This window comes from Punica granatum, chromosome 1 (genome assembly GCF_007655135.1).
Source record: "Punica granatum isolate Tunisia-2019 chromosome 1, ASM765513v2, whole genome shotgun sequence".
Classification (NCBI taxonomy): Eukaryota; Viridiplantae; Streptophyta; class Magnoliopsida; order Myrtales; family Lythraceae; genus Punica; species Punica granatum.
Genome location: NC_045127.1, coordinates 49,433,989 through 49,460,952, shown reverse-complemented (window position 1 = coordinate 49,460,952; position 26,964 = coordinate 49,433,989). Strand labels below are relative to the sequence as shown.

General features: G+C 38.3%; 3 protein-coding genes across 3 annotated transcripts; 2 read left to right on the top strand and 1 right to left on the bottom strand.

Annotated features, from left to right (window-relative positions):
- The first annotated feature begins 341 nt into the window (after positions 1-341).
- On the top strand, positions 342-4,106 carry LOC116211935 (hornerin). Its single transcript, XM_031546482.1, has 2 exons — positions 342-578; positions 1,540-4,106. The coding sequence occupies exon 2, from the start codon at positions 1,829-1,831 to the stop codon at positions 3,779-3,781; it is 1,953 nt and encodes a 650-aa protein (XP_031402342.1). The 5' UTR covers positions 342-578; positions 1,540-1,828; the 3' UTR covers positions 3,782-4,106.
- Positions 4,107-4,128: 22 nt separating this feature from the next.
- On the bottom strand, positions 4,129-8,464 carry LOC116211943 (aluminum-activated malate transporter 9-like). Its single transcript, XM_031546494.1, has 6 exons — positions 8,140-8,464; positions 7,900-8,040; positions 7,472-7,741; positions 6,266-6,405; positions 5,991-6,137; positions 4,129-5,048 (listed from the first exon to the last, which is right to left on the bottom strand). The coding sequence occupies exons 1-6, from the start codon at positions 8,405-8,407 to the stop codon at positions 4,512-4,514; spliced, it is 1,503 nt and encodes a 500-aa protein (XP_031402354.1). The 5' UTR covers positions 8,408-8,464; the 3' UTR covers positions 4,129-4,511.
- Positions 8,465-15,511: 7,047 nt separating this feature from the next.
- LOC116207266 (cytochrome P450 CYP82D47-like) lies at positions 15,512-18,331 on the top strand. The gene is made up of 2 exons (XM_031540172.1): positions 15,512-15,625; positions 17,057-18,331. Exons 1-2 carry the CDS (start codon positions 15,512-15,514, stop codon positions 18,329-18,331), a joined length of 1,389 nt encoding a protein of 462 aa, XP_031396032.1.
- The last annotated feature ends 8,633 nt before the right edge of the window (positions 18,332-26,964 follow it).

The window sequence follows — 26,964 nt, the reverse complement described above, 5'->3', positions numbered from 1 at the left end:
AAATAAATCCATGATCAAAATAGGATTATTCTAACCAGGGTCCTATGGATAAGTTGCAAGATTAATCATCAGTACGTGTCGCAATACATATGCCGGTATTTAATTAGTAAATTTTTTATGAATATGAGGACCCGGAACAGAATAAACCCGAAAACTTATAGATGTCATCATCGTAATGCTTGAGCAATGGCACATATATTAAGTTAATTTTATAATAATAATAATAGTAATAATAATAATAATAATAATATTATTATTATTATTAAATTATTAAATAATAATAAATCAGTGACCAAAAAAGAATTTGTCCTCGTGCTGTATGGAATAGCACTTACGAGCTTCCCATTGATTTCTCTCTCAACGTGGTGCCCTTCCTCTTCCTTCCCTTTCCCTTCACTCTCTCTCTCTCTCTCTCTCTCTCTCTCGTTTTCGCCTAATACCCTCTCCATCTCCGCCTCCCCTGCTGCGGCCGGCACCTCAATAAGTCCTTAAAACCCCTCCGGCCAGCTCCCTTGGGGTCCTCATCCACGCCTCTCTGCCTCCGGTCAATCAGCTCAATCGGACAAGCAGCCGAAAAGGTGACCCCTTCAGCTCCCCTTTCTCTCGATTTTCAGTTGAATCGATCCACCTTGCTTGAACTCTTTGTTGGGTCTCTCTCCGTTGAATTTCTTGATTCAATTTGCCGGGTTTCATGCTCAGTCGAGGTTTTCCGTATCTGTTCTACTGAACACCGCCGGCAATTCTGGCATCTATATGAAAATCAGCTCAGTGTGTCCTGAAATTTTATCGTTCCTCCCTTTCCGCAGCTATGCCTGTGCGATTCGATTGAAGATTGATATCAAAAGGGCAGTTTTCTAGCTTGAGTTCATCAGAAATTTTTATACTTGAGGAGCTGGAGGGGGGATGGTAGCAATAATCCGAACAGATTCTCGTTTGTTCTGTTTTCCTATCAATTCTCTTTAATGATTAAGATTTGGAGGGTTAGCTGCCGATTGGTATCGCTTATTGAGGTCCTTGTCCGAGTCCCTGTAATGAAACTTCTACCTTTTCCAATTTGCTGTGGTCAATATTCAAGATCTGTTCTTTTTCTTGTTTCGAGTATTTGCAGTAGTCCTATTCTCATTTCCTTCTGAAGAGAGAGATGGAAAATGGATGTGTGTTTGCTACTCGTGTGAGTTGCTACTAGAAATTTGTGATTGAATATTGAATGCTTTAATCTTTAGAGGAACTGTCTTATCAGCCAGCTGTCCTGTTGTTCACCTTTGCTTGTCCCGATTTCTGGGCCGGTTCAGTCTCATCTTCGGGGTTTTTGTCACTTCTGCATCTATTCTTGACAACGTTTCGCGTTTTCTTGAGCGTGACATTTTCAATTGCTAACAAGAGCACAAGATATCTGGTTTGATTGATTTCTCTGTTTGCATCAACTTGGCCCGACTTTTGTTTCGTGAGCATTGACATCTTGTCCTCTTATGCTGCTGGCTGTTATACCCCCTTGGTTTATGGGCTATTGTTCTAACTCTTTGATTTGTTTCATCACAGGATGATTGACTGCATGGGCGCAAGATTAACTCTCCTTCGAACCAGCTGATAAGCAGCATCATTAATCAGTCAAATTTGGGTTTGGAAACTATTCCCTTCAGAAAATGGATCGGTGTGATACTTCAGGTTTTGTTAGTGGAGGGGGGTTCTCATGTTGTACTTCCAGGAACATGGACTATTAGTTTTCTCATTTTTGTAGCTGACCTTGTATTTATTATTTAACCCTGGAAGGCAGGCAAACTGGTAACTGTACAGTTAAGATTAGTTTGGCAGACTTAGTAGTTGCTTCATGGATCCTAGGTTCCCCAATTTGGGTTTCCCAGCTAATTATTCCTTAAATGCATTCAAGAATTTAAGCAATTCAACTTGGGTTCGAGCAATGGGAGGTGAACATGGGATGGACACTGTCCTGAGGCTTGATTCCCCAGCTTCGATGTTCTCTGAATGGCCTGCATCCAGAGGTGTCAAACGCAAGTGGAATCTGGTTGATGGAACACTGGGCCAGCAGGTGGGCTCCTCACTGTCTCTTGGGCTGGGCCGATCTTCAAGTTCATCGGACAGCAAGGCGAGCACTGCAACTGCATGCACTACAGTGTCTTCTGCTAAGGAAAATGAGGAGGAGTCCTCAATGGATCTCGGGTTGGACTTTAGTCTGCACCTTGGGAATGAGGGGACCCCCAACTCCAAGAGAGTTGCTAGCTCTTCAATGAAAACACTGGAATTGCATCCTAAGGTTGACCTCAAGTTGAGTCTCTCAATGGGACCTTCTGAGTCTGATGTCACCAGTATCCACCAGAATTATCCTCTTTTAACTGGCAGTGAGGCCCATAATGCGGAGCAAGGAATGACTTCTCTGAACAGAGATGCTAGCTTTGTGCTGAATCAGGTTCAACCCAGGAAGGTAAATTTGGGTTCGATTCCAGTTGTTGCTGAACATTCTGCGAGTATAACTACCCCGAAAAGCTCGGTCACCTGCACTTCCGGGATGACTCAAAATAAACCCCATCGGAGCAGCTGCTCAAAGACTTGTCAGGTTGAGGGATGTGGGAAGGGGGCACGGGGAGCTTCAGGCCGCTGCATCTCCCATGGGGGTGGTCGGAGGTGCCAGAAGCCCGGATGTCTGAAGGGAGCAGAGGGCAAAACGGTTTACTGCAAGGCCCATGGAGGTGGCCGCCGCTGCGAGTTCCTTGGCTGCACTAAGAGTGCAGAAGGGCGGACTGACTTCTGCATTGCCCATGGTGGCGGCCGCAGGTGTAGCTACGAAGGCGGCTGCACCAGAGCTGCCCGAGGCAAGTCAGGGCTGTGCATCCGTCATGGTGGCGGCAAGAGGTGCCAGATGGAGGGTTGCACAAGGAGTGCGGAAGGCCTCTCTGGGCTCTGCATCTCGCATGGTGGTGGTCGTAGATGCCAGTATGTTGGATGCACGAAGGGAGCCCAGGGAAGTACCATGTTCTGCAAAGCCCACGGCGGGGGCAAGCGGTGCACATATATTGGCTGTACCAAGGGAGCTGAGGGGAGCACACCCTTCTGCAAGGGCCATGGAGGGGGGAAGCGGTGCTCCTTCCAGGGTGGGGGTGTATGCTCCAAGAGCGTCCATGGGGGTACAAACTTCTGTGTGGCCCATGGAGGAGGAAAGAGGTGCGCTGTGCCTGGGTGCACGAAGAGCGCGAGGGGAAGGACTGAGTTTTGTGTCCGACATGGTGGAGGGAAGAGGTGTAAGTTTGAAGGGTGTGGAAAGAGTGCCCAGGGGAGCACTGACTTTTGCAAGGCCCATGGAGGAGGGAAGAGATGCTCATGGGGCCAGCCAGGCTCGGAGCATGGGACCGAGGCCACTGCACCATGCAACTCCTTTGCTCGGGGCAAGACGGGCCTGTGCAACCTCCATGGCGGGCTTGTTCGGGACAAGAGGGTCCATGGAGGCATCAGTGTGGGGCCCATTGTGCAGGAGCAGGTTACAAAAGACGTCGTGGCCGGTGAGGAAATGAACATTGATGTCTCAGAAGCTAGTTCCTTCAGAAGCCAATCCAGCTCGAAGCAGTCTACTCAGTTCACCATTGAAGGAGGTTTGCCCTCTGCCCCGGTGTTTGCTCCTGAAGGAAGAGTGCATGGTGGGAGCCTTATGGCAATGCTGGCGGGCGGTTTATCTCTTGGCATGGGAAGCAGCAAAGGCCTCTCTGGTGATCATCTTGAGCCTGACACTGGGAAATCTGAGCATTCCATGATGCCCCAGAGCTGGTTGTAAACTCGTGCCGTTCTGTCCATTGTCCTGAACATATCAAGTCTTGTGCCCTTCATCTGTCTTTGTTAACTTCTCTGCATGTTCTTGTTGGTTGGTGCTGCTTTCTGTGCATAGGCTTTTCTTTGGATACTCTCATTCATTCGAAACCCTACGGTAAAAGTAGGGTGAATCAATTTAGGTAGTAGAGAGTGGTCTTGTCCTCTGGTGCTTTTATTCTGTCTCTAATCTTGTAAATAGATAATCCAGCAGTTTGTGAATATGTAAGATCTGGTGGGTCGGTTTGTCCGGTATCATGGTTCTAATAATAGACCCTTTAGCTTTCATTTCCTCTTGCAGTGGTCTGTTAATTTTACTGCCTGCTATTAGCTTCATTCTACCCGAGAATTCGCGAACTGGTTTGGTTGGCTCTCAATAACTCGGAAGAGTCCGAACTGTATCTTCTGGTTGCTCGTCTTAACACGTGCAATTGTCAGCATACTCATCATATTTACGCGGACCTATTTGCAGAGCACAAACAAAGGTTCAATGCATGCCTGATCATCTGTTGGCCAGAGTTGAAACCGGACATCGTTCGAGGATGTTGTCATAATGTTCAAATTATTATGGAAATTATTACATTAGTACGCAGTTACCCTTGCTTGAGTTGCTTCTGCTCATCATGAATCGTTTCTTCTGTATGGTTTTACATTGCCCCCTTTCTCCATGTACATAAATTCCCTCACCCTCAGATGATTTACAACTCGACCTCAGACTTGAACTTGGCCATGCTGGAAAGTTCCTCGACCGCATCCACCAGGTGGTCCAACCTTGCCACGAACTCGATCAGCAGTGATGCAAAAGTCGCCAAGGACAGACTGGCTGTGCTCTCGAGTGCCTTCATCTTGGGCAGGACACCACTGGCCGTCACTCCGGCATCTTCTTCATAGGCATCCACCTCCCTGGACGGCCAGGAGTAGAGCCGCCTTGATGTCTTCCTCATCATCTCGTGGTAGGTCTCGCTCGGAGGGTTCAGGTTCAGGTTGGTGTCAGAGTCGAGCTTGGAGGACGGCAGCTTGTCGTTGTAGGAGGAGGACGAGGTGAGGAGGTAGGACTGCATGTCGATGGCAGCCTGGAGGCGTTCGGTGGAGGCATAGACCCGCTTGAGGAGGGAGGCCTTCAGAGTGCGGTTCATGTCGCTGATGTCCTTCCCTAGCCTCCTTACAAGCTCTGCCGCTTGCGCTGCAGCCTCCTGTATCTCCGCCCCGAACATCACTCTCATGTCGTGTGGTGCCTATTCGTTCATGGATTATTAGTCGACAAATCAATTCTAACGGTTAATCTTTCCGGAAAATAAGGAATCATGACAACTGAATCACAAGATTAGAATTCTCAGCACGTAAAATCCAGGAACAATTAATAGTGCCAATATATTGTATTGAGGATGTTCATAGGAATCTTCTCTGTGATTTATATATAGCTAGTGCCAACATATAATATACGGGACATATGAGGTATAGAGAACATAGAACATGTTTTAGGAATAATTTTGTTGCTGCCTATTAATTCTAGGACTGAGGAGCTGATAATATCCTTGTCCGGTTGTGCTATCCCCGACAACTAGAATAAAGATCCATCCATATATACATATATAAATCATCGAACAGTACCACCACCTAGATTTCTGACCATTACATTCCCATTACTTTTCTGAAATTTTTATACATATGTATATATATTCTGATTAGAAGAGGCTAATTATCGTAGTGACGATCAAGAATGTGACATAAAAAAAATACAGTATAGGAAATCTCGTTGATGAAAATTAAATTTAAAATCTCTTTAAGTTTTGTATAAAGATGGACAAGCGTAATTACACTGCACCCTTTTTTAAAATTCGTAGGAATTTTTCCCTTGTCTTAGATACAAGACAATAGCCTGTTCTACGTTTAGTGGACAGTGTATATTCCATATGATGTTGTGTAACAATTACAAAAGTAATACACGGGATGCCCACAAAGTTTTCAGTACACTTAGATCTCTCTCTTTTTCTCTCTCTCTCTCTCTCTCTCTCTCTTTTAAATAAATCCCAAAAACAATATCAACCAACGTAGATCTGTATCATTTACTAATCACATACCATAACCCATATGAATATTAAGTAATGAATTAGTAAAGATGTGGGGAATCTTGGAAACAAGACTGATAAAATCAAATTCACGTGCACAACATATACCTGAATTTCGGAATGGAGGACACCATGCAATGCCATGACCTCGTACGCGCAGTACCGAAGAACAGCGCCGACCTTGACATACTCTGACCACGGATAGAAGAAGTGCTTGAACCTTCCATGGGGCGGCTCCCATTTTGCCGACTGGGCCTAAAGTATAATCGATAATCAACTGATTATACAGTAGATATTCATATATATAGGGTTGATAGGTTTAGACAAAAGCTAAGTTCTCCTAGTTAGCATAATCCGAAGAAAAGTGAAAAAGAGAATTATACCAAAGAATCTAATTTTGTGGAGGAGTTGAGGGTGGCTCGGCATCTTCGGTACGCAGGCTCGTCGGGAAATTCATCCATTACAGTCTTTGAGAACTCCGGATGATCTAAGCCATCATCTTCTAGGTACTTCTTCACGCATTCTGAAATTCATATTAGAAATATAATCTTCAGACACATATGCTAGCTATTTATAAGTTATAATTACGAATTAATTATGAGACCACAAAGCACTCATAGGAAGTTCAGCTTACTGCTGAGCTATGCCTCAGGCCGGATAAGGGGCTGATGGAATTTCTAAAATCCTAATCCTATGTTTGGTGCCGACTGGATTAGGATTGAGATTGGGAAATAGCTATTTATGAAAAGATGGAAATGCCCCTCACTTTGTATCAAATTTTCCCATTGATTTTTTTTGGTCAAAGGTTGAAGAAGGAGAGGGGCGGTGTGGGAGCCCGACGCTGGCCACTACAGCCCCCAGCGAGGTCATCGGCGGTCCCTGGGCTCGCCGGTGATCTCGCCTGAGGTGTGATCTCGCCTGAGGTGTGGTGGGTTGGCGTTGGATCCCCACCTCCCTACTATCGTCCCTCTCTACGGTCACTTGAAGAGAGAGAGAGAGAGAGAGAGAGAGGAAGAAAATCGAAGTTGTGGTGGGCCGACGCCGGCCACCACAGCCACGAGCGAGGTCGTTGGTGATCCCTTTGACTATTGGTGACCTCGATTAGAGCTGTAGTGATAGGAATCGGACCACTATAGCCCCTCTCCTTCCTCTCTCTATTCGAAAGAGAGATGATTATGGGGAGGGCGGGGTCTGACTCCGGTCACAACCACCCTAGGGAGATCACCACCGAGCCTTGGGTTAGTTGGCGACCTTGCCGAGGGAAGTGGTGGCCGGCATGGGGTCCCCCACTTCCCCTCCCCATGAACAGCGGCAGGACTTCCTCTCCGAGCTGATTTCTTTTTCTTTTTAATTTCAAGAAATTTTGAAAGTCATTTCCTTTTTATATTTGAATCCTAAACTTTGTCGTATACCCCAAACATATGATTAGGATAATTTATACCCTTGGCATTTTAAATTCCATCTCATCCCATCCCCATCCCAATCCCTAATCCAACAACCAAATATAGCCTCATGGTTTAATGATGGCACTTAATTAAGAATATAAATGCACTATGGCTAGGTGAACAAATTCGTACAATGATATTTACCTTCAAGTGAGTCAGCAACCGAGTCGAATCCTTTGACCAGTTCCTTGTGCAATTGTTCCCCCGCCCAGATAGGGAAAACCAGCACATTCACTAGTACTGCCACTATACCTCCAATTGCAATTGAATATAACCGATCCATGGCCGTTCTGATCGGATTACCCATCCGGTAACCCGAGACTATGATCAGGCAGAAGGTGAACAGTATGACTCGAAACCCATATTCATAGGGCACAAGTGATGGCCACAACTTCATGAAGGATGTCACAGTTCCTGCCCAAGTTAAAACAACAATCGGTTATTAATTTCCTGGCATTATACATGGTTTCGATATTATTATTATTATTATTACTATTTTCATATCTTATTTTTTTGTGCGGAAGTTTCATTATTTTAATTCATGTCATCATACATACTAGAGGAAGATATACCAACAAGAAAAATGCTGATTCCGATTATGATAGGTTCAAACACCCGATTAGAACATAGAGCAATTTGAGCTGCTACAACGGCCAAGATCCCCGCAAGTAGGCTTCCAAGCGCTCGATTGAATCCTTTGTTAAATGTTGAACCTGAAGAGAGATTTATCGTCAAAATTTTCTACCGTATATTATCACATATATATATATTATACATAAAAAAATGTCATGCAAATGTGTTATCATGCGTACCTACTGTGTACTCGAACATGATGGCAACAGTTAGGATGGACCAAATAATGTTGACGCCGAATATTTCGTAGGGCGCTCGAACCAATATGAGCAAAGAGACGAGAAGGACCGCGAGCCCGACTTTCAGGGAGAATATCACCCTGTTGGGATCTTCTTTGCCAAACTCCCACACACTCCTCACCCATGCTTTGCATGAGTACCACACCCCTCCATTGCTATCACCCTCAGCTTCTAGCTTTTCATTGCTACTCCCTTTCTTGCCATTCATTCTCGAACTATAATAAGTAACTTTCGTCAAGAAAAAACCCCAGGAACTGGAGCTCAAGAATTGATGGGGGAATGGGAGAGGAGCACGCAATATATATAAAGAATGTAGAAGCGGGCTATGGTGCCATTTTGGAGCAAGTAGTTAATTAGGGGGGCAAAAAGTATATGTCTAGTCATGGGATTTGATGCGTAGATTGGAGAGGGAGAAGCGGATGAGAAGAGGAAAAGGAAGAATATAATTGGCAATAATGGAGGGAAAATTGGAGGGAAGAGGCAGACAGAGAGAAATTCAATGAGATAAGAAGATGCTTAAGCTCAATAATGCAGCCTTCATGGGGAATTAGAATAGAATCTCTTCCATGCACATATAAACGATTGCAATGCTTCTCCCTACACTCCTCGAGATATCTACTTCTCAATTGTGTCACCTAATTGGCTGATTAATTAGATGGAGAAATATCAATTGACATGATGAACTGGTTTTGCACATTGCAACTGTGGTATGATTGAACCAACATGGATTGGTTTAGACGATTCTGTACATATTCTCCTTAAGCAAGATTTTAGGTTCGAATATTATGAACGGAGAAAATCCACGACGTTAAGAGCTTTACTCCTCAATGGGCCGACTGAATTCGAACCTAAATTAGTTGGATCCATTGAATTTTCAAATATCTAGTGATGCACACCAAAAATCTTTGGTATGATTGACGTCAAACTTGCAATAACTTGTTGATTTGAGAAAAAGAAAAGAAAGATCTAACTTTGTTTTGAGGTGAAATCCAATGCTGATGAAGCCTGATTCATTATCTAAAAAGTACATATGATACCTAATTGTTGGGGAACACTATTACATGTCATTTGACAAAAAGTTAAAATGGCAACTCTCATTCACCCACTTGTCCTATGTCAAATATAATAAATTTTTTTATTAAAAAAAATATAGCGCAATGACGCATGCCCTTACCAAGTAACTAAGAGGCTCCAGATTTAATATGTAGGTGGGACTACCTATACTCTTTTATTAGGTATATTTAAGTTTTTTTTCATTTACATGGGCCTTCCTCGTAAATATATATATCTATATATAATAAATTTACATAATTTTCCAAAAAATAAAAAGAAACTTGATTATTTAATAGTAATATCTCCATTCAGCAAACCCTTAGCCAACCGTCGAAAGGGATAAGCATAATCACAAAAATGTACATGTATACCTATTATTTCTTTAATAATAATAATAATGACAGAAATGAACTCCTGATAAATTTGTCCAATATTCTTTTCCTCTATTTTACTAATTGTATTAAAAAGAAAAAAAGGTCTCATTTTTATTTTTCGCCTTCGGCCTCAAAGGCCCTTGAGTTGCCCTTGGACAAAGTAAGAATTTTAAATTCGAATATTTGTTACAAAAAAATTTCATAATTCATCATGTTAATATACTTTTAAATTATTTATTACTAAAAAGAAAGGAAATATAAAGATGAATCTAAGAAAAAGGTAATTTCATAATTAAGAAAAATATATTTCATTTAATATAGGAAATATCATACAAGTATATCAGATAATTTTTTTTTTCATAATTTTTCCTTTTAATTATAGCCTTGATGATAATATCAAATAGACTTGATGTTATATTATATATTGATTTTCGACTGAGCTTTTATAGTAAAATAAAATTTTTAATTAAATTCAAAATAGTTTGGAGTCCAAATTGCTATGCAAGGCCACTTGTTATATATCAAAGTTTATTTGTATACACTTGCATAACCACCAACTTGCTACTGAATTAACTATTGAGCCTATTATATATGTTTGACCAGGATTTAGCCAAAGATGTTGCGGGCTATGCTATATATCGAAGTATATCCAAAGACCAAATATGCACATTCCATTGACAAAAATGGCCATGTAGATTTATCACTGTACTTGTAGAATTACAAAAAGTAATCCTTTGGGGACATGTTGTCCACTTAGAAGCACAAATCTTCTTCCCCTTTTCTTCTTCCAATACTTCTTGGACCTTTTTCATAAGCAAACCTCTAAAATTTTAATAATATCTAATTCGTAGCCTTTATTATTATTAATTATAATTTTCTTCTAAATCTTATTTTTAATTATACGAAGTTGTGAGTAATAAACTTCTTTTGGTCAAGTCCTTTTGTTCTTCAGAATCATAAAAAAAATATGACACATGAGATTGGTACGTATTCACTGAGTAGAAGACTAAAATATATAGTTTTCAAATTAGTTTTAAATTATTTAAGTAAATTTTAAAACCTAATTAATATGCATGTGTCATATGACTCTATGTATAATATTTGCTCAATATAATTAAATCTAAACATGATCCATTATGATGTGTACAGATGCTTTGTTCAAAGTGGAACGGAATATACTCAACTATATAACCGGAAAAAAAAACTCAATTATCAAAAAATATTTTTTTTTCAATTTTTATCTTTTATTACTCAATGCAAATAATTTCTATCTTTTTTTTAGAAACAGTATATCTATATATCCATATACCCATATATCAATCTATCTATATCTATATATCTATCTATCTATGTCTATATGTCATCTATCTATCTAAATATCTATATCTATATCTATATCTGTATCTAGATCTATATATCTATATATCTATATATCTATCTATCTATGTCTATATGTCATCTATCTATCTAAATATCTATATCTATATCTATATATATATATATAGTTGATTCAGCTTCATGTTGTTTGAAGAAAACCTCCCCAATAGGCTCGAAGGAAAGGTATTTATTTAATGAAAATTCTATATATATATATATATATGTTTATAACTAGTTTATGTTTATTTTATAACTAGAATCCGCGCCTAGTATATGAAAATATTTATACTTCTTTTCATATACGAAAATATGAAATTCAGACTTATGTAACAAGCCAAAGTCCCGGTGTAGATGCTACGTAATTGATTTTCATCCTTAAGAGACTATGAGTGTAATAAAAGTGTCTATCAACGATCACCCCGCCGAGGTGATGTTAGGGCCTAAAAGATCGAAGGGAAGGACGCATAGATTCCCAATTACAAAAACAGCCTTTTTAGTGAGCATTTCCCATTTTTATTGGAACTTCTGTACCAGTAATAATGTTATCTCCAATTATAGCCCTCAAAATCCCATTCGTGTTGATTCTTCCCCCAGCTAACGAAGACACAGGCCGAAACTGGTAAAATCAAAGGGCATTTATAGATGTAGATATATCTATATATATATATATATATATATATATTGTGAGCATCACGTTTTAGTCCACCGGCGCTCGGGGAACTATCAAGGAGGACCCGACCATATTTTTCAGTTATCGAGAAAATCACCTCTGACTATCCCTCAACACATTCACTGCTTTTGGCAATCGGGGCATTTCTTTAATTTAACACTAATTTTGTATTTAAAAAAAAATCTACGAGTCGTTTTCGAGCTTTACGTGCATCAAGTTTGATTTTCAAAATCTGGAACAAAACTCGAGAAAGAAAAATAATTCTCTGCATAATATTGATCCTTAAATTTTTCTAAAAATAATAGTGGTCCCGGATCATTTTTTAGGTATCCGACTAAAGAAAACGAGAATTTCAGGCCTTACTTGCATCAATTTGAATTTTTTTGAAAATTCGGGACAATACTTAGGCTTGAAAAATATTTTTCTACATAATGTCAATTCTCGAATTTTTTTGAACACAACGGTGGTTCCAAAATGTTTTTCGGATATCTATTTTTAAAAGAATGAATTTCGAAAATAATCGAGCAATTACAATCGACACATGTCAGAGGTTCGATGTCGATTTTATATTGAAATTCTCATAGAACCAATTATTTTTCGAATTTCTCGATTTGAAAACATTCATTCAAAAATGTCGACTGATCCCAAGAAATTGAATTTCGCCCGAAAGACGCCCTTACCAATATTTAAAAAGTAAAAAGAAAAAAATTTGCATGCAAAGGTTTGGCCGACCCCCATGCTTGATCTGTTCGACTCATGTTTCATTTTCTTTCTTTCCTTTCCTTTGGCTTCTCTGCAGGTGCCTTCTGCTTCTTCCCTTCTTCTTTCCTCTGAGCTCATGCAAGTTGCTCTGCCACCCACAATGTCACCATCACAATCTTCTGCTGACCGCCATCCTCTGCATCATGCTGCTTCCACTGCTACCCAAGCCGATAACCAGCTCTACTCAGCCCATGCCCAGCGACCCCTATCTTCAGCAGCGCCTATCAGCTCCCTCATCACCATCACAGAATAGAACCTGGCTGGCACTTCTGCTCTGGAAAAAAAGAAAAAAAAAATGGCAACGCATCAGCCATCTCCATCTCTCTCTCAGTCTCCCTCTCAGTTATCTCCCTCTCTCTAGCTCACTCTCTATCTTTCTCTCTCCATCATCACTATCCTTCCATTTCCTGATGGCTCGACTGCACAGAGATCACCATCAGTCTTTCTGATCATCCTGATGCTTTCCCTCAGCTCCTCGGTCTCTCTCTTACTCAAGCTCTCTTCCCACTCACCATAGCCAGCTCTCTAGCATGACCATGCCAATAGCCTTAATCATCCCCTTTCCCTCTCATTCTCTCGACTTTCATGATCACCAGTAATAAATAACTCCTTTTTTTTTCTCTCAGTTACTTGACCTTCCTTGTTCGGTTCCTTCTGGTAGCCAGTTCCCTTCCTTCCTTGCCCTGGGTTCCTCCCTGACCACTACCCCTATACAATATCATCCCTCTTCACCACCAACTTTCTTCTTCTTCCTTCACAGCTCTCCGAATCACTAGAACTACAAACTTCCCCATGACCTCCTCTCTTTCCTTCTTTTATGCTCTCCTGACCACTCACGCTCACTCTCATCCATCATCTTTAGCATATCATCATCCCGTCACTTCATCAGGAATGACCATCACCAGTTCCCTCAGCTCCATCGAGTTACTGTGATCATTTTCACCTTCAATCAATATCATAACACCAGCCTCATCTCCTCATCACCATCATCAATCTTGTGCTCCATTAATCACCATTTCCTGTTACCTCCATCTAAGCCACTAACAACCAAATACCTCTCCCTCTTTCTCTCGATCCTCTCTTGAACTCCTCAAGCTCAACAGTTGCTGCTGCCCCTCTCGCCTTCCAAAGCTATTGTTGCAGTTGTGCCACCCTCCCAAGTCTCACAGAAGCGGTAGCTTCTCTCTTTCCCTTTTCCTTGCAGGTTTGAAGTCTCCAAGCTCCTTGAAGTCCACCAGTCATTGCTTCACGTCCTAGGCTTCTGTTGTATGATGGTGGGCTCGACTAGCTCATTTCAACCCCAATTTGAGGGGATTTCGAGGCTCCACGTAATTCCCCCCCGGCGTTAGCTTGGGAGAAGTATAATATCTGAACTTAGTGACACGTTTGGGGCTCTTTCATCGGTTGGATCGATCATCTTGTCGAAGACGTGTGGAAATATTGTTTCCGTTGACAATAACACGAATCGGTTATTCATTTAAACTCGGACATTTAAAATCGGGACATGTAATCTAAACCGACTTCGCCACGAATTTGACGTTTTAAGAGTCGGACTTAAAATCGGTTGTTTGAAACGAGAATGAACTCACACGAATTAATCTCATGCTCTCTCAGCTTGAAGGAATAAAATCGACTAAACACACCAAAATCGGCTTAATCAATCACTTGAACATAAAATCGACAAATTAAATTTGTTGTGATCGTTTTGACCATGATTCATGAATGTTAGAGTGTATGATTGCATTTTTAACAAAGACCTCACACAAACCGGATTAATTATGTAAAGTTTGTTCAAAATCGATTTTAATTTCAAGACGGTCGGAAATTAGAGCTCTCATCGAACGGTCTATCAATGGCCGCCTCGACGGCTCAAAACCCACAAACCAAAGCATTCAGCAAATTCACTTAATTGGGACGTCTCACTTGGCTAATTAATCCACTTGGCTTTCTAATAAATTGCACGAATCTGTCAATAGTTTATAGTCGCATCGACGATTCACAATTTGATAACAATGCCCTTTTTCAACTCACATTTTATAAAAACACCGAGATAAGTAACACGTGTAGCATGGATATCTAGGAAGTACTCGAGTGCATTCACTCGAGTTTGGGCTTGATTTGAGGGGGCTCGATTCGGGATGAGGGAGTTCTTTTTAGACCACTTCCAGGCGGAGTGACTAGTTTCTCAGCTTCTTCAGGGTCCACACGACCCCGATGCGTCCAAGGAATTGATCAACACCGGCGACAGACTTTCGCCAATCCGTGTTGTGTAGTCTCGACCTTTTACACACACATACACATTTTTCAATACCAGGGCATGACCGTCGGTTCATGATTTGCCGACACTATAAGCATTAGGAGGATCAAAACATGCTAAATAAGGAAAAGGGTGGGCGCCTATCTAGATGCGGCTATCACCTGTTTTACCTTCCCATTCTTGTCTACATGTTTCTGTCATCCTAGCGTAAATTTGGGCGCTTAGGGTGGTGGATCATAAATGCGAGGGGGGACGGCTCATGAAAGGTTGTCCGACCCTTCATAGGGCATGAGCAAGACCTTGGCACCCCCCATGGTGTTTTGTGTTCTCGCTTCCCTAAGTTTGTGCTTAGGTCGGGTTTATCTGTCATAAAATACAAAATCAGATTAATCATGCACCTAGCATAATCAAACATGGGAGAACAATTAGGAAAAATATCAGGTTTTGAATTTTAGGTGAAAACAAACCTCAATCATAATCTGTTAAGCCATCAATGTTACGGAATATAACAATTTAAAAGTTACCCAAACATTCGAGGCTTGACTATGGACACCATCTCTGTTGAGTCTTTCTCAAGCAATGCTGAATGCAATCTGCCCTCCTGAGGCGACCCATGGTCGATTCACATCATACACACGCTCCCTCTTGTTTGTTTAGGGTAGAAATTTGTTTGCCAAGTAACCCCAGTTCATAATCTATAAGTCACGTAAATCCGACATTAACACATAACTTGTCTACTTTTGTATGTTTTTATTTGTCTTTGTTTGTTTTATTTGTTTTCCTTGCAGGTTGAGCCTGATTCCTTAGGACACGATTAGCATGAGGTCCAACGCCACAACTGTTGATCACGGGGTCCAACTCCCCATACAAACAGAGTTCGTGCTACCCGAACACGGCATGGGATTTAACCTTGAGTCACCCGTTTTGACCCAAGTAGTATCCAAATGGATGATAACTCGGGTCAAGATGTGTGAAACGAGATTAAACCATCACTCGGGAGCTCGACCAATCCCGCAGATATTGTCAAAACGAGTGATGCGAGTATACCTGACGCAGCGAAACTAAAGAACCAATTGTAATTTGTTGATTCGCGCATGAATACCATAAAATAATCTTCTATAACCTATTGATTCTACGAATATCAGGGAATAGGCATCAAATTCATTGATTCAATCAATGCCGAATTTGGAAAAATAGAGAAAATATTCTCTCAAAATTTTATTCATAAAAAAAACTGTTTTTAGCCCTAGGGTTTACAATGCTTAAATGGGCTTAAATGAAATTATAACGAAGGAAACAAAATTATAACTAAGGAAATAAACTATTCCGTAAAATAAACTATTCCTTAAAAATTGTAAAAACGCTCAAATAACATAAAATTGCCCGTTTTCTGGAACATCATTCTCCCCTGGATGGAGAGAATTCGCCCTCGAATCGTCATCGTCCGAACTATTACCTTGATATTCACGAATAGAGAGATTAATACGCTTTTGCTGCTTTCTCACTTGCCACTTGAATGCCTTCTTATCTTTGCAAACACTTTCTCTTAACTCTTCGTACATAAAATTTCGTACACCTCTTAGCCAATAAACACTTTCACCGAATCTTTGCTTTCTTGATCTAGTCGTGTGCACTTCGACCAACTTTGGCAACTGAATAACCTCCGAAATCGGCACCGGAAACATCCATGCATCTTTCTTTGCATTGGAAATTTCTTCATCTAGAATATTAACAATCTGAACACAATAATGAAAAAGTTTATCACCTCCAACATCCTTCAATACGGATTTGTTGACAACGAACATTGGTTTTCCTTGATCATCAAATACAAATTCTATAACTTCTTCTTGATCTTCATTTGGATATATATCGAAAACTAGATTGACTTCATCATAAGATATGTCTTCGATCCTCCGATCCAATTCGTCCTCCTCTGCAGCATGACTTTGATTAACCATTCTTCGGGGCGGCATCGTTGATCCAAGAACGAACGTGGCTCTGATACCAACTGACGCAGCGAAACTAAAGAACCAGTTGTAATCTGTTGATTCGGGTACGAATGCCAGAAAATAATCTTCTATAACCTAGTTGATTCTACGAATACCAAAAAATAGACATCAAATTCATTGATTCAATCAATGCTGAATTTGGAAAAATAGAGAAAATATTCTCTCAAATTTTATTCATCCAAAAAAAAATTGTCTTTAGCCCTAGGGCTTACAACGCTTAAATAGGCTTAAACGAAATTATAACGAATGAGACAAAATTATAAATAAGGAAATAAACTATTTCGTAAAATAAACTATTCCCTAAAAATTATAAAAACGCCCCAATAACATAAAATTGCCCGTTTTCTGCTCCAAGACTCTGGGCTTCGAGATATTATCCTATAACTATGCGATTGTGGGCTTGAGCCCGTACAGCCCATATTGGCGCCATGTGCGAAATATTTCGACCCTGGAGCTGCTTTTCACCCATCGGATCAGCCTGCTCAGGCAAGCCTGCGAGTCTGAGGTTCTCGCCTCGGTGAGGGACATATATCAGGAATATCGAAGAAAGAACGCCAGTAGCATCAGTGATTTGAGGGCTGAACCAGCATCATTATTGCTCGTGGACATGAAAAGGTGGTTCGGGGACATCACTATGAATATAATGTTCAAGATGATTGTGGGGAAGCGGTTCCATGACGATGGCGAAGGCGACGAGGAGGGGAGGAAGGCCTTGAGGGACTGGGTGGAGCTCATAGGGAGATTTGTGGTGTCCGATGGGCTCCCGTTCCTAAGGTGGCTCAACTTGGGCGGTCATGAGAAGGCCATGAAGAAGACTGCCAAGGAGCTCGACCTGGTGGTGCAACGGTGGTTGGACGAGCACAAGGCTAGGAGGAACTTGGATGGGGAGGCTGGTGCCGTAAAGAGTGAGCAAGACTTCATGGATGTTTTGCTATCTAATCTCGACGGTAATGCAGAGATCAGCAGTTATGATTCTGATACCATCAACAAAGCTTTGTGCTTGACAATGATTTTAGCTGGCACAGACACTACAATAGTGACCATGACATGGGCCACTTCTTTGCTGCTGAACCACAAGGAAGCCCTAAAGAAGGTCCAGCAAGAACTCGAAACTCAAATCGGGAGGGACAGGCAAGTGAACGAATCGGACCTCAAGAACTTACCTTACCTCCATTCCGTCATCAAGGAAACCTTTAGGTTCTACCCTGCGCTGCCCCTATCCATCCCCCACGAGGCCATCGAGGACTGCAATATCTCGGGCTACTGTGTCCCCAAGGGCACCCAACTAATACTAAACCTATACAAGATACATCGTGACCCGCGTATGTGGCCTGACCCATCCGACTTCCAGCCTAAGAGGTTCCTGACCACCCACAAGGATGTCGATGTTAGGGGACAAAATTTTGAGCTCATACCTTTCGGGAGCGGGAGGAGAATGTGCCCTGGAGTCTCACTAGCCCTCCAAGTTATTAGCCTCGCGCTCACTTCCTTCCTTCATGCTTTCATTGTTCAGACGCCGGGGGACCAGGCAGTTGACATGGAGGAAGCTGTGGGGCTGACCAATCTCAAGTCCACCCCTCTCGAAGTTCTCATTTCTCCTCGGGTTCCCGAACACGTGTATTGTAAGTAGTTGCGCCACGTCAAAGGACTTTCGGGCAAATAAACTACTTTGTCTTATGATCACCTCGACCTTGGCCAGAACTAAAGTGACCCACCTTCTTGTAACATGTTATGTGTACTTGAATAACGCTCTTGCTTGCTAGAGTTTTCCGGTCAAAATAGGAGGAAAATGATATGGCAGACGAGCTGGAAAATCGATACTTGGAGAAAAATAGGTTCTGAAAACCCTGTCTCAAGGGAAACGGCCTTCGGAGCACAACTCACAGCCTTTGGCTGTGAAGATACGAGATTTAGGCCGAATTCCATCGTTTAGGGGCTCAAACGGGCATTTTTATTTATTTGAGCGTTTTTGTAATTTTAGGAAAAGTTATGTCTTTCATGCAATTTAGGCGTTTTTAATCCTATTTAAGTGATGTAAATCCTAGGGTTGAACGGCAGTTGTCTTTTGATCAGTTAACAAAAATTGTAAAAACGCCCAAATAACATAAAATTATTCGTTTTCTGCCGCATCAGTACCTTAATCAAACGGTAAACAAATTATAAAAGGGGCAAATTCTAGGCAAATTAGCGTACCGAAAGGGCGTGCAAAATATAGGCCCGCTAGTAATAGAACCCTCGAATTAGGAATCTTCAATTTCGCAGACCATATGTCTTCGCAACTAGGATGTTCCAAGACCCAGGTAGCTCACCCGGCCCTCAACCTTCGGGTCATAAATAGGTAGTAGCGACTTATTCTCGTGCATGTTCGTCACGCGTCCCCCAGGAAGGTGGACACTCCGAAGCCGTGCGATCAGTACGCACGCATGCGGGTATCAACGAGACGAAATTCGAGTCCACACATTTGTCTATCTAACTATCTATCTATATATTTATATTTATATATCTATCTACCTATATCTATATATCTATCTACCTAAATTTATATTTCTATATATACATATGAAAGCTTCTATTTCAACTGATGTTAGGGAGAGTACTGTTCGAATTTCGTATTCTAGCGACTGTGATTCATTTTTTATAATTTTTTTATATTTTTACTAAATTGATTTTACTTATTATATATTATGTTAGACTTTCGATAAATAAACGAAAGAAAACAATAAGTGCATTCACATTACTATTTCATTTTATTAGACAAGTAAATTTCTTAACGATGAAGTAAATAATAATATTATAAAATAATACAATAATAAATACGTTGCTTAATAATGAAGTAAATAATAATATTGTAAAATAATATATTAATATATATATGTTTACTTAATGATGAAGTAAATAATATATTAATATGTAATAAGTGTACGATTCGAATTCCGTACTTTTGCAACTATTATTTATTTTTGTTTATTTTTATTATATTTTTAATAAATGAATTTACTTATCATATATACTATTCAACATTCGATGAATAAACGAACGAAAACCATAAGTGCGTTCACATTGCTATTTTGTTTTTATTAGGTAAATAAATTTCTTAACGATAAAATAAATAATAATAATATTATAAAATAACACAATAATAAATATGTTGCTTAACAAAGAAGTAAATAATAATATTATAAAATAATATATTAATATATATGTTTACTTAATGATGAAGCAAATAATATATTTATTATGTTTATTTTTCTAAGAGTTTTACAAATTAATCTTCATGAATTTTGCCTTCAAATTGATTAGTAGCATTTGATTTTCTCGCATATTACAGATCTCATTCTACCCCTCCGAGGCAAGTGCTTAGATCTATTATGACATAGTGTTTTAGGATTTTGGGTAGTATGGGTATTGGGGATTCTATACTACCCATACTTTCATTTTTTCTATATATTTTACTGGATAAAATAATAAATTTTAATTGATTTTATCGTATTTACTTAGTTGAAAGTTCAGTAATGTATAAATTTCAAATTATTTTCCACATATGTGTTTTGTTTTTATTGTTTACCAAGCATATATTAATTTTGACTTTATTCAAAGAGAATGATTATCAGTTTCATTAATTGAGCTATTTCGTGCGACATCTGGGAGGGTACGATTCAAATTTCGTATTCACACTACTGTGATTCGTTTTTGTTTATTTATTAATATATTTAAATAAATTTATTTTACTTATAATATATATTCTATTGGACTTTTAATGAATAAATAGACAAAATAAATAAATGCGATCACATTAGACTACAATTACATTTTCGTTTATTTATAGTATATTTTAATAAATTTATATTACTTATAATATATTTTGTTCGCCTTTCGATGAATAAAGAAATGAATAAATAAATGCGGCCACATTGCTATTTCGTTTTATTATGCATATTATAATTTTTTTATTTTACAATATATAATTAATAATTTCCCCCTAATATATACGTTAGTTAAAAAGAAAGTAAATAATATAATATAATAATATATGTGTTTACTTAATTTTGAAGTAAATAATATAAATATATACGTTTATTTTTCTCATAATCTTATCGTATAAAATAATATATTCTATTCGGCTTTCGACGAATAAAGAAAGAAAGAAATAAATGCATTCACATTGTTATTTCCTTTTATTTTGCAAATAATTTTATATTTTACAATATATAATTAATAATTTTTCCCTGATTATATATATATATATATATATATTACTTAACGAGGGAGTAAATAATAAAATATATAATAATATATGTGTTTACTTAATTGTGAAATAAACTATATTAATATATACATTCATTTTTTCTCAAAATATTACGCATAAAATAATAAATTTGAATTAATTTCGTCGCTTTTACTTAATTTATAGTTAAGTAATGTATAGATTTTAAATTACATAGTGCAATAGAATACATAATATTTAAAATACATTTATCTATAAAATGGACTGTTTTATATGAATTGGTACTTTAAATTATATTCAATTTGGATATGTATTTTTTCTTAACAAAATATACATGTCAATATGCATGAAACTACTATCATGCAACCAATTGTATATTGATATGTCGGCAGCCCACTATTATTTACGATATATAATTTTTACCATTTTATACGTTTATATATAAGCCTCACAACCACACATGCTTCATTCTTTCATGTTTTGCTATTGAGAGAATTTTTTCTTTGTCCTTTCTCATTACCAATTTTTCCTAACAATGCAATTTTCTCTTACAGGTCATGAACAACGGTATTCCTTCTATATAGAGATTTATGGAGAAAATCTCTACGAGTTTGGAACAAACTATGATCGTATACAGAAAGAAAGTCATGCAACTCAAAACACTATTACGGTATGTCAATATCAAATAAGTAAAGTACGTATTTTTTCCTTTTTTAAATAAAAAATGTAATCACTATTTCAATAAATATATATCAATTATATGAATTTTTATATAAACTTTGATGACTCACCATTATATAATAATAACTAAAAAATATCATTCATATTTATATTTCATGATACTATAATTAGTAGGTATTGATGATCATTCGCAGTACGGGTCATCTCCCTAGTTTATAATGATTCCCGTGGTGTTCAGGTAGATAAAGTACTAGTTTCTTTTTTTAACAGGTATTTGTTAAAAAAAGGTATTGCTTTAATTTTTTTAACAGCTTAAATTATAAACATTTTCTTCGAAGAGACAACGTCACCATTAAGTTTCTGATTATGTCACCATATTTATATTATACCCCTGTTGACCTTTTTTATAGAAATTAACTAAATGTATATATATATACCTTTTTTTTTGTTCAGAGTGCACTTTGATTTTCAAAAGTTCAACCGATTTCAACTAGTTCAGTTCAAGTCAAATCAGCCCACTAAAAATATAATAAACTCTTTCTAGATGGATTTACTAGATCTTTTTAATGAAAAATAGATTATGAATCAACACATGCCTTAACTTTTTGGTAAAAATATCATTTTTTTCTTTTGTTTTATTTCTTATTTTCATATTATTATGTATGTGAGTCTTCCTGATGGGAAAAAAAAAAGAAGCATGTATGCTTTTATTTCAATTTGCGTCATGTGACGCCGCAGTGGGAATATCAAGAACAAAAGCAACGAACTGCCTTTAGATCTCCCATCATGTTGACAACATTATGAATAATTTAGCTTTTGATTATTCTTGAAAAAAATAATAATGAATTTTTTTTGCTCAAAATAATGAAAAAATAATAATGAATACTTTTGCTCGAGAATAATGAATATTAAAGATACCATATTCCTTTTTTATTATTTCATTCTATCAATACAATTCCTGAAAGCTATATGTCTTACATCACGTGTTATGCTGCTTTGGTAATGTCTCAATCCACAATCCAACTTGTCTTATGCTGCAATAAATATATATATATATATATATATATATATATATACATATTATCTAAGGAATAAACATAAGAACCTATGTAAAGGGAACAATAGAAAGCGGAAAAGCAAAATGTCCCCGAACGTAATTGATAAATATCTAGGAGGATCAATTGTAATTAGCAACGAATTAGGTTAATTATCTTTCACAACTATAATAAAAATATTTTCCTCTAGCCGATTGAACTGCATGCGGGAGATACTTTGAGTATCTAAGATGACACAAATGAACACTAATGACTACAAATGACCAGACAAAAATGAACGATTGTTAGCGGCCAAAATATTTTCCTAAAGAAATATTTTGCGCATCATCTAATTTTGGTGTGTACAAAATACATGGTCAAGTGGAGAATTGATTCTCGGTACAATCAAATATATGTATATATACACACACACACACATGTATATACATTATTGAAGGGATGACCGACTGTAGAGTGATCGAGACAGAATATTTTGACCACGTGAACCCAAACTAAAGGCCTCTGATATCAGCCATTTGTCCACTAGATTGATCAGTTTCGACCTTCCCCATCTAAGCCCTAATCTCGAGGAACTTACCTCTCAAGTCAAGTTCTTAACTATCAATTTCACTACCTCTCGACTTTTGTACCATTGATTTTTGCCTATAAAAGAATAAAGGGATGCATGCACGCATTTTGCTCTAAGGATATATATAGAAACTAATCATAAACTTACTATAGAGAAAGGAGATTTGGTATCGTGACATTCATGTATATGTTGGATTGCGTGGAGCCTTAGAGATTCAATATTTGATTCGTTTTCTTGGTCCTTTTATTATATATATACTCATTTCTCCTTTTAGGTGCATGACTTTCCTTGCAGTATGAGTATAAACGGCCATCATGTGAGTAATAATATATATATATAGCCTTAAAGATCATCTTTGATTGAGGTAACTTTTTTTAGCTGAATATTTTATTGATTGAGATATCTGAGTTGGAAACATATGGTCCTTGGGATCACAACCTTCCAAATCCTGTCATGGAATTATCAACCTGACTTTGTTCAAGCGATTCGAGACTTATTATTCTCAATCAATATCTCAAGTTCGAGTCTTGTAAATGAAGAAAATTCATACTGTAAGAGTTTTACCCCTTAATGAGTTCACCCAACTTGATTGGATTAATCGAAATTCAATTAAACTTCTGGATATCAGCGTTCACACTAGAAAAAAATTTCATATTCCATCTTTAACCGAAAAAATTCTCATAATTCATCGACCACTTCTCTCAAATGTAAGTATGTTGTGTGTGGGGTTTCAGCTGATGTCCTTTTCTCCTTCTGTCTTTGTTCACCCCTCCTTTGACCCCGTTGAACAGGACAAAATTTTCTGAATTAAGAGAAAAAGTTTGTAGTTTTTTTCTTTTTCTGTATTTAGAATATGATTTATTATTCATTATGTTTATTGAAGAAAACTGGAATAATATCGAAGACTCGTAATAAATATATAAATAATTAAATAAATAGACTACAAATAAGTATGAGTTACTGAAATAATTAAGCCATGATGTCATGTGAAGTTTTAAAAATTGCTTTTAATCAAGTACTCTAATGTGACGTTTAATTCGTTGAAATGGAATCGAAGAGAATCAAAATAGATATTTCATCCTTGCAGTTCATTTTTTCATCCAGTATCTCTTTTACGAGTTGAAAAAAACGTTCCATGAGAATGGTCTACCTTCTCTACTCGATTGAATCATCTCTCCATAAAAAAAGATTAAGTATACCCATTCCTGCAAATAAACTATTTTCTGTAATTTGTAATGGTATCGTATATTTACCTTTAAGTTCCTACTTTTAAAGGTACAAATACAATCTTGGTAAATAAATTATTCTTTTTTGAATTACACTCCTTTATACTTATAAGTTCTACACAGATAAACCATTTTTCTTTTAATATAACTATAGTTTATAAAACTCATCTCATTCCATTTTGTTTTATTTCATTGTACCAAACGTGATATGGAGTTACACATGTTATAAAAAAATAATTTATGAATTAAGTTGTTACTCTTAATAATTTTATTAGCGCAATGTATGTACATTAGGGAAAATGACTCAAATAATCACAAATTTTACAATTTTTCTACGTTTTATCACAAACTAATTTTTTCTATAAAATATACACAAAATATCAATCCGTTATAAGTTTTACCATGCTGTTAAAATCTCTGTAAATTCTAACCAGATGTGTTGACATGGCATTGACGGTGAATCGTGGCGCACAAAGATTGGCTACATAGGCCCCAAATAAATTTTATTGTTAAAAATCATTATAATTTTTTTTTAAAAAGGACTCTATGCACCACCATCCTTATATTCTTCTCCCATCCATCTTCTTCGATCAATTGCACGCCCCTCCATCTTCGATGATCCTCCACTTTCGGCAAGTCTCTGCAGCCTCCTCCCCAACTGTAGCAGCATCTCAGCAACAACAAGGGGATGGCAGGAGCCACCTGAGCCTCGGAGACCCCTCAAAACGAGCTCGTTGCGAGCTGTCTGAGGGCACTACACGGTAGGGAGCGGAGTGGCAGTAGCAACTTCGGGAGAGCAGTACAGAGAGTTTGGAGGAGGTAGCAACAGCTCGGGAAGGAGGTGGATGGGAGCTGCAGCAACATGAAGGTGGCGAGAAGAAAAACAACAGCAGATCTCAAGGGGTGATAAAGGAGAAGGAAAGTGAGGATGGTGATGATGTAAAGCAGAGGAAGAAGAAGATGATGGTGATGGAAGTGGATGATGGTGGAAGGAAAGAACAGCGGTGACTTCGCAGTGGGAAGGAGATAGCAGCAACACAGTAACAACAGCTCGGCGAGCACCGAGAAGAGGAAGGTGATGAAGAGGATGATGGTTGGTGTTGGCGGCAATGAGCAGAGAAAGGTGATGAAGGAGTTAGAAAAGAGGAAAGTTATGGAAGGGAGGTAATGGAAGGAGGCTATGAGAAGAGGGTGAACTGAAGAGAGGAAAGGAAAAGGATGATGGCGATGCAGATGGAAAAGGGGGAGGAAATGGAGATGGCTATAATGGTGGTGATCAAGCGGCTGTGATGTGGTGAGGAAGAAAGAAGGTCGAGGAAGATGGTGGTGATGGAAAGGAGAAGCAGAGAATGGAGGAGGGGATGGTCGAGGCTGTGGTGATGGAGGTAGCAAAGGTGAAGGAAGGCTATAGAGAACGTATGTGCAGAGACTTGCCGGAAGTGGAGGTCAGAGGTGGAGGGGCATGCAGTCAAACGAAGGAGATGTAGAGAAGAAGATGAGGATGGTTTGTGTGTAGAGACTTCTCCTCCTGCCCTTTTCCTTTTCCTTTTTTTAATTTTTCTAATGATTTCAGAGGTGTGGCTACCTACGTAGCCAATCTCCGTGCGCCACGTGTCACCGTCAACGCCAAGTCAGCACACTCGATTAGAATTGACGGATATTGTAACGACATGGTAAAACTTATAACGGATTGATACTTTGTGTATTTTTTATAGGAAAAAAAAATTAATTTGTGATAAAATGTAAAAAAAAGTGTAAATTCTGTGATTATTTGAGTCATTTTCCCTATACATTAATATAATGTATGTTAAAAAAATAATTCAATGAAATGGAATCACTCCATATACACACATTTTGCATAGCGGATCAATACATTCTCATTTTACCGTACCCAACATGGCCTAACTCCTGAAGTTATTATCATCAGAACAAGAAAGAGGTTCCCTCGAAATTTAGACATGAGTGACAAAGTTCACTTGTTTATATATTCCTATGACATCCTTACTGTTGAGTAATTAATTCTTGGCTTGGTCATTGTAGATTCAATTACGTGCTGCCAACTATTTTAATTAGCAGTACCAGCCCGATTACTAACCTCCCTTTTTCCTCAACATGATTGATTAGTGTGTGATCGGTAGACCTTCACACTCTTCTTTTCTTTAAAAAGACAGACAGCAATGCATGCAAAATCTTCGAAAAAATTAAATTCTATGATGAACATGAACACATTGGACATCGACAACGTGAATTTTCGATGAGCCGACGCTTTTGCATGCACGCGCGTGCAAGTGCGCTAACAAGTGCCAAAGTTCAAATCGCCTGCTCCGAATTTAGAAATATATAATTTGATCATGAACCCCCATTGATTTTGTGCACATATATATTTCACGAAAACATATGTAATGAACTGATGTACAAATCAAGTCCTTGGAAATTATTACTTTATATTTATTTTGGCTCACATTAGCTTTATATATTCTTTTATTTTTCTATGCTCAAATGATATCC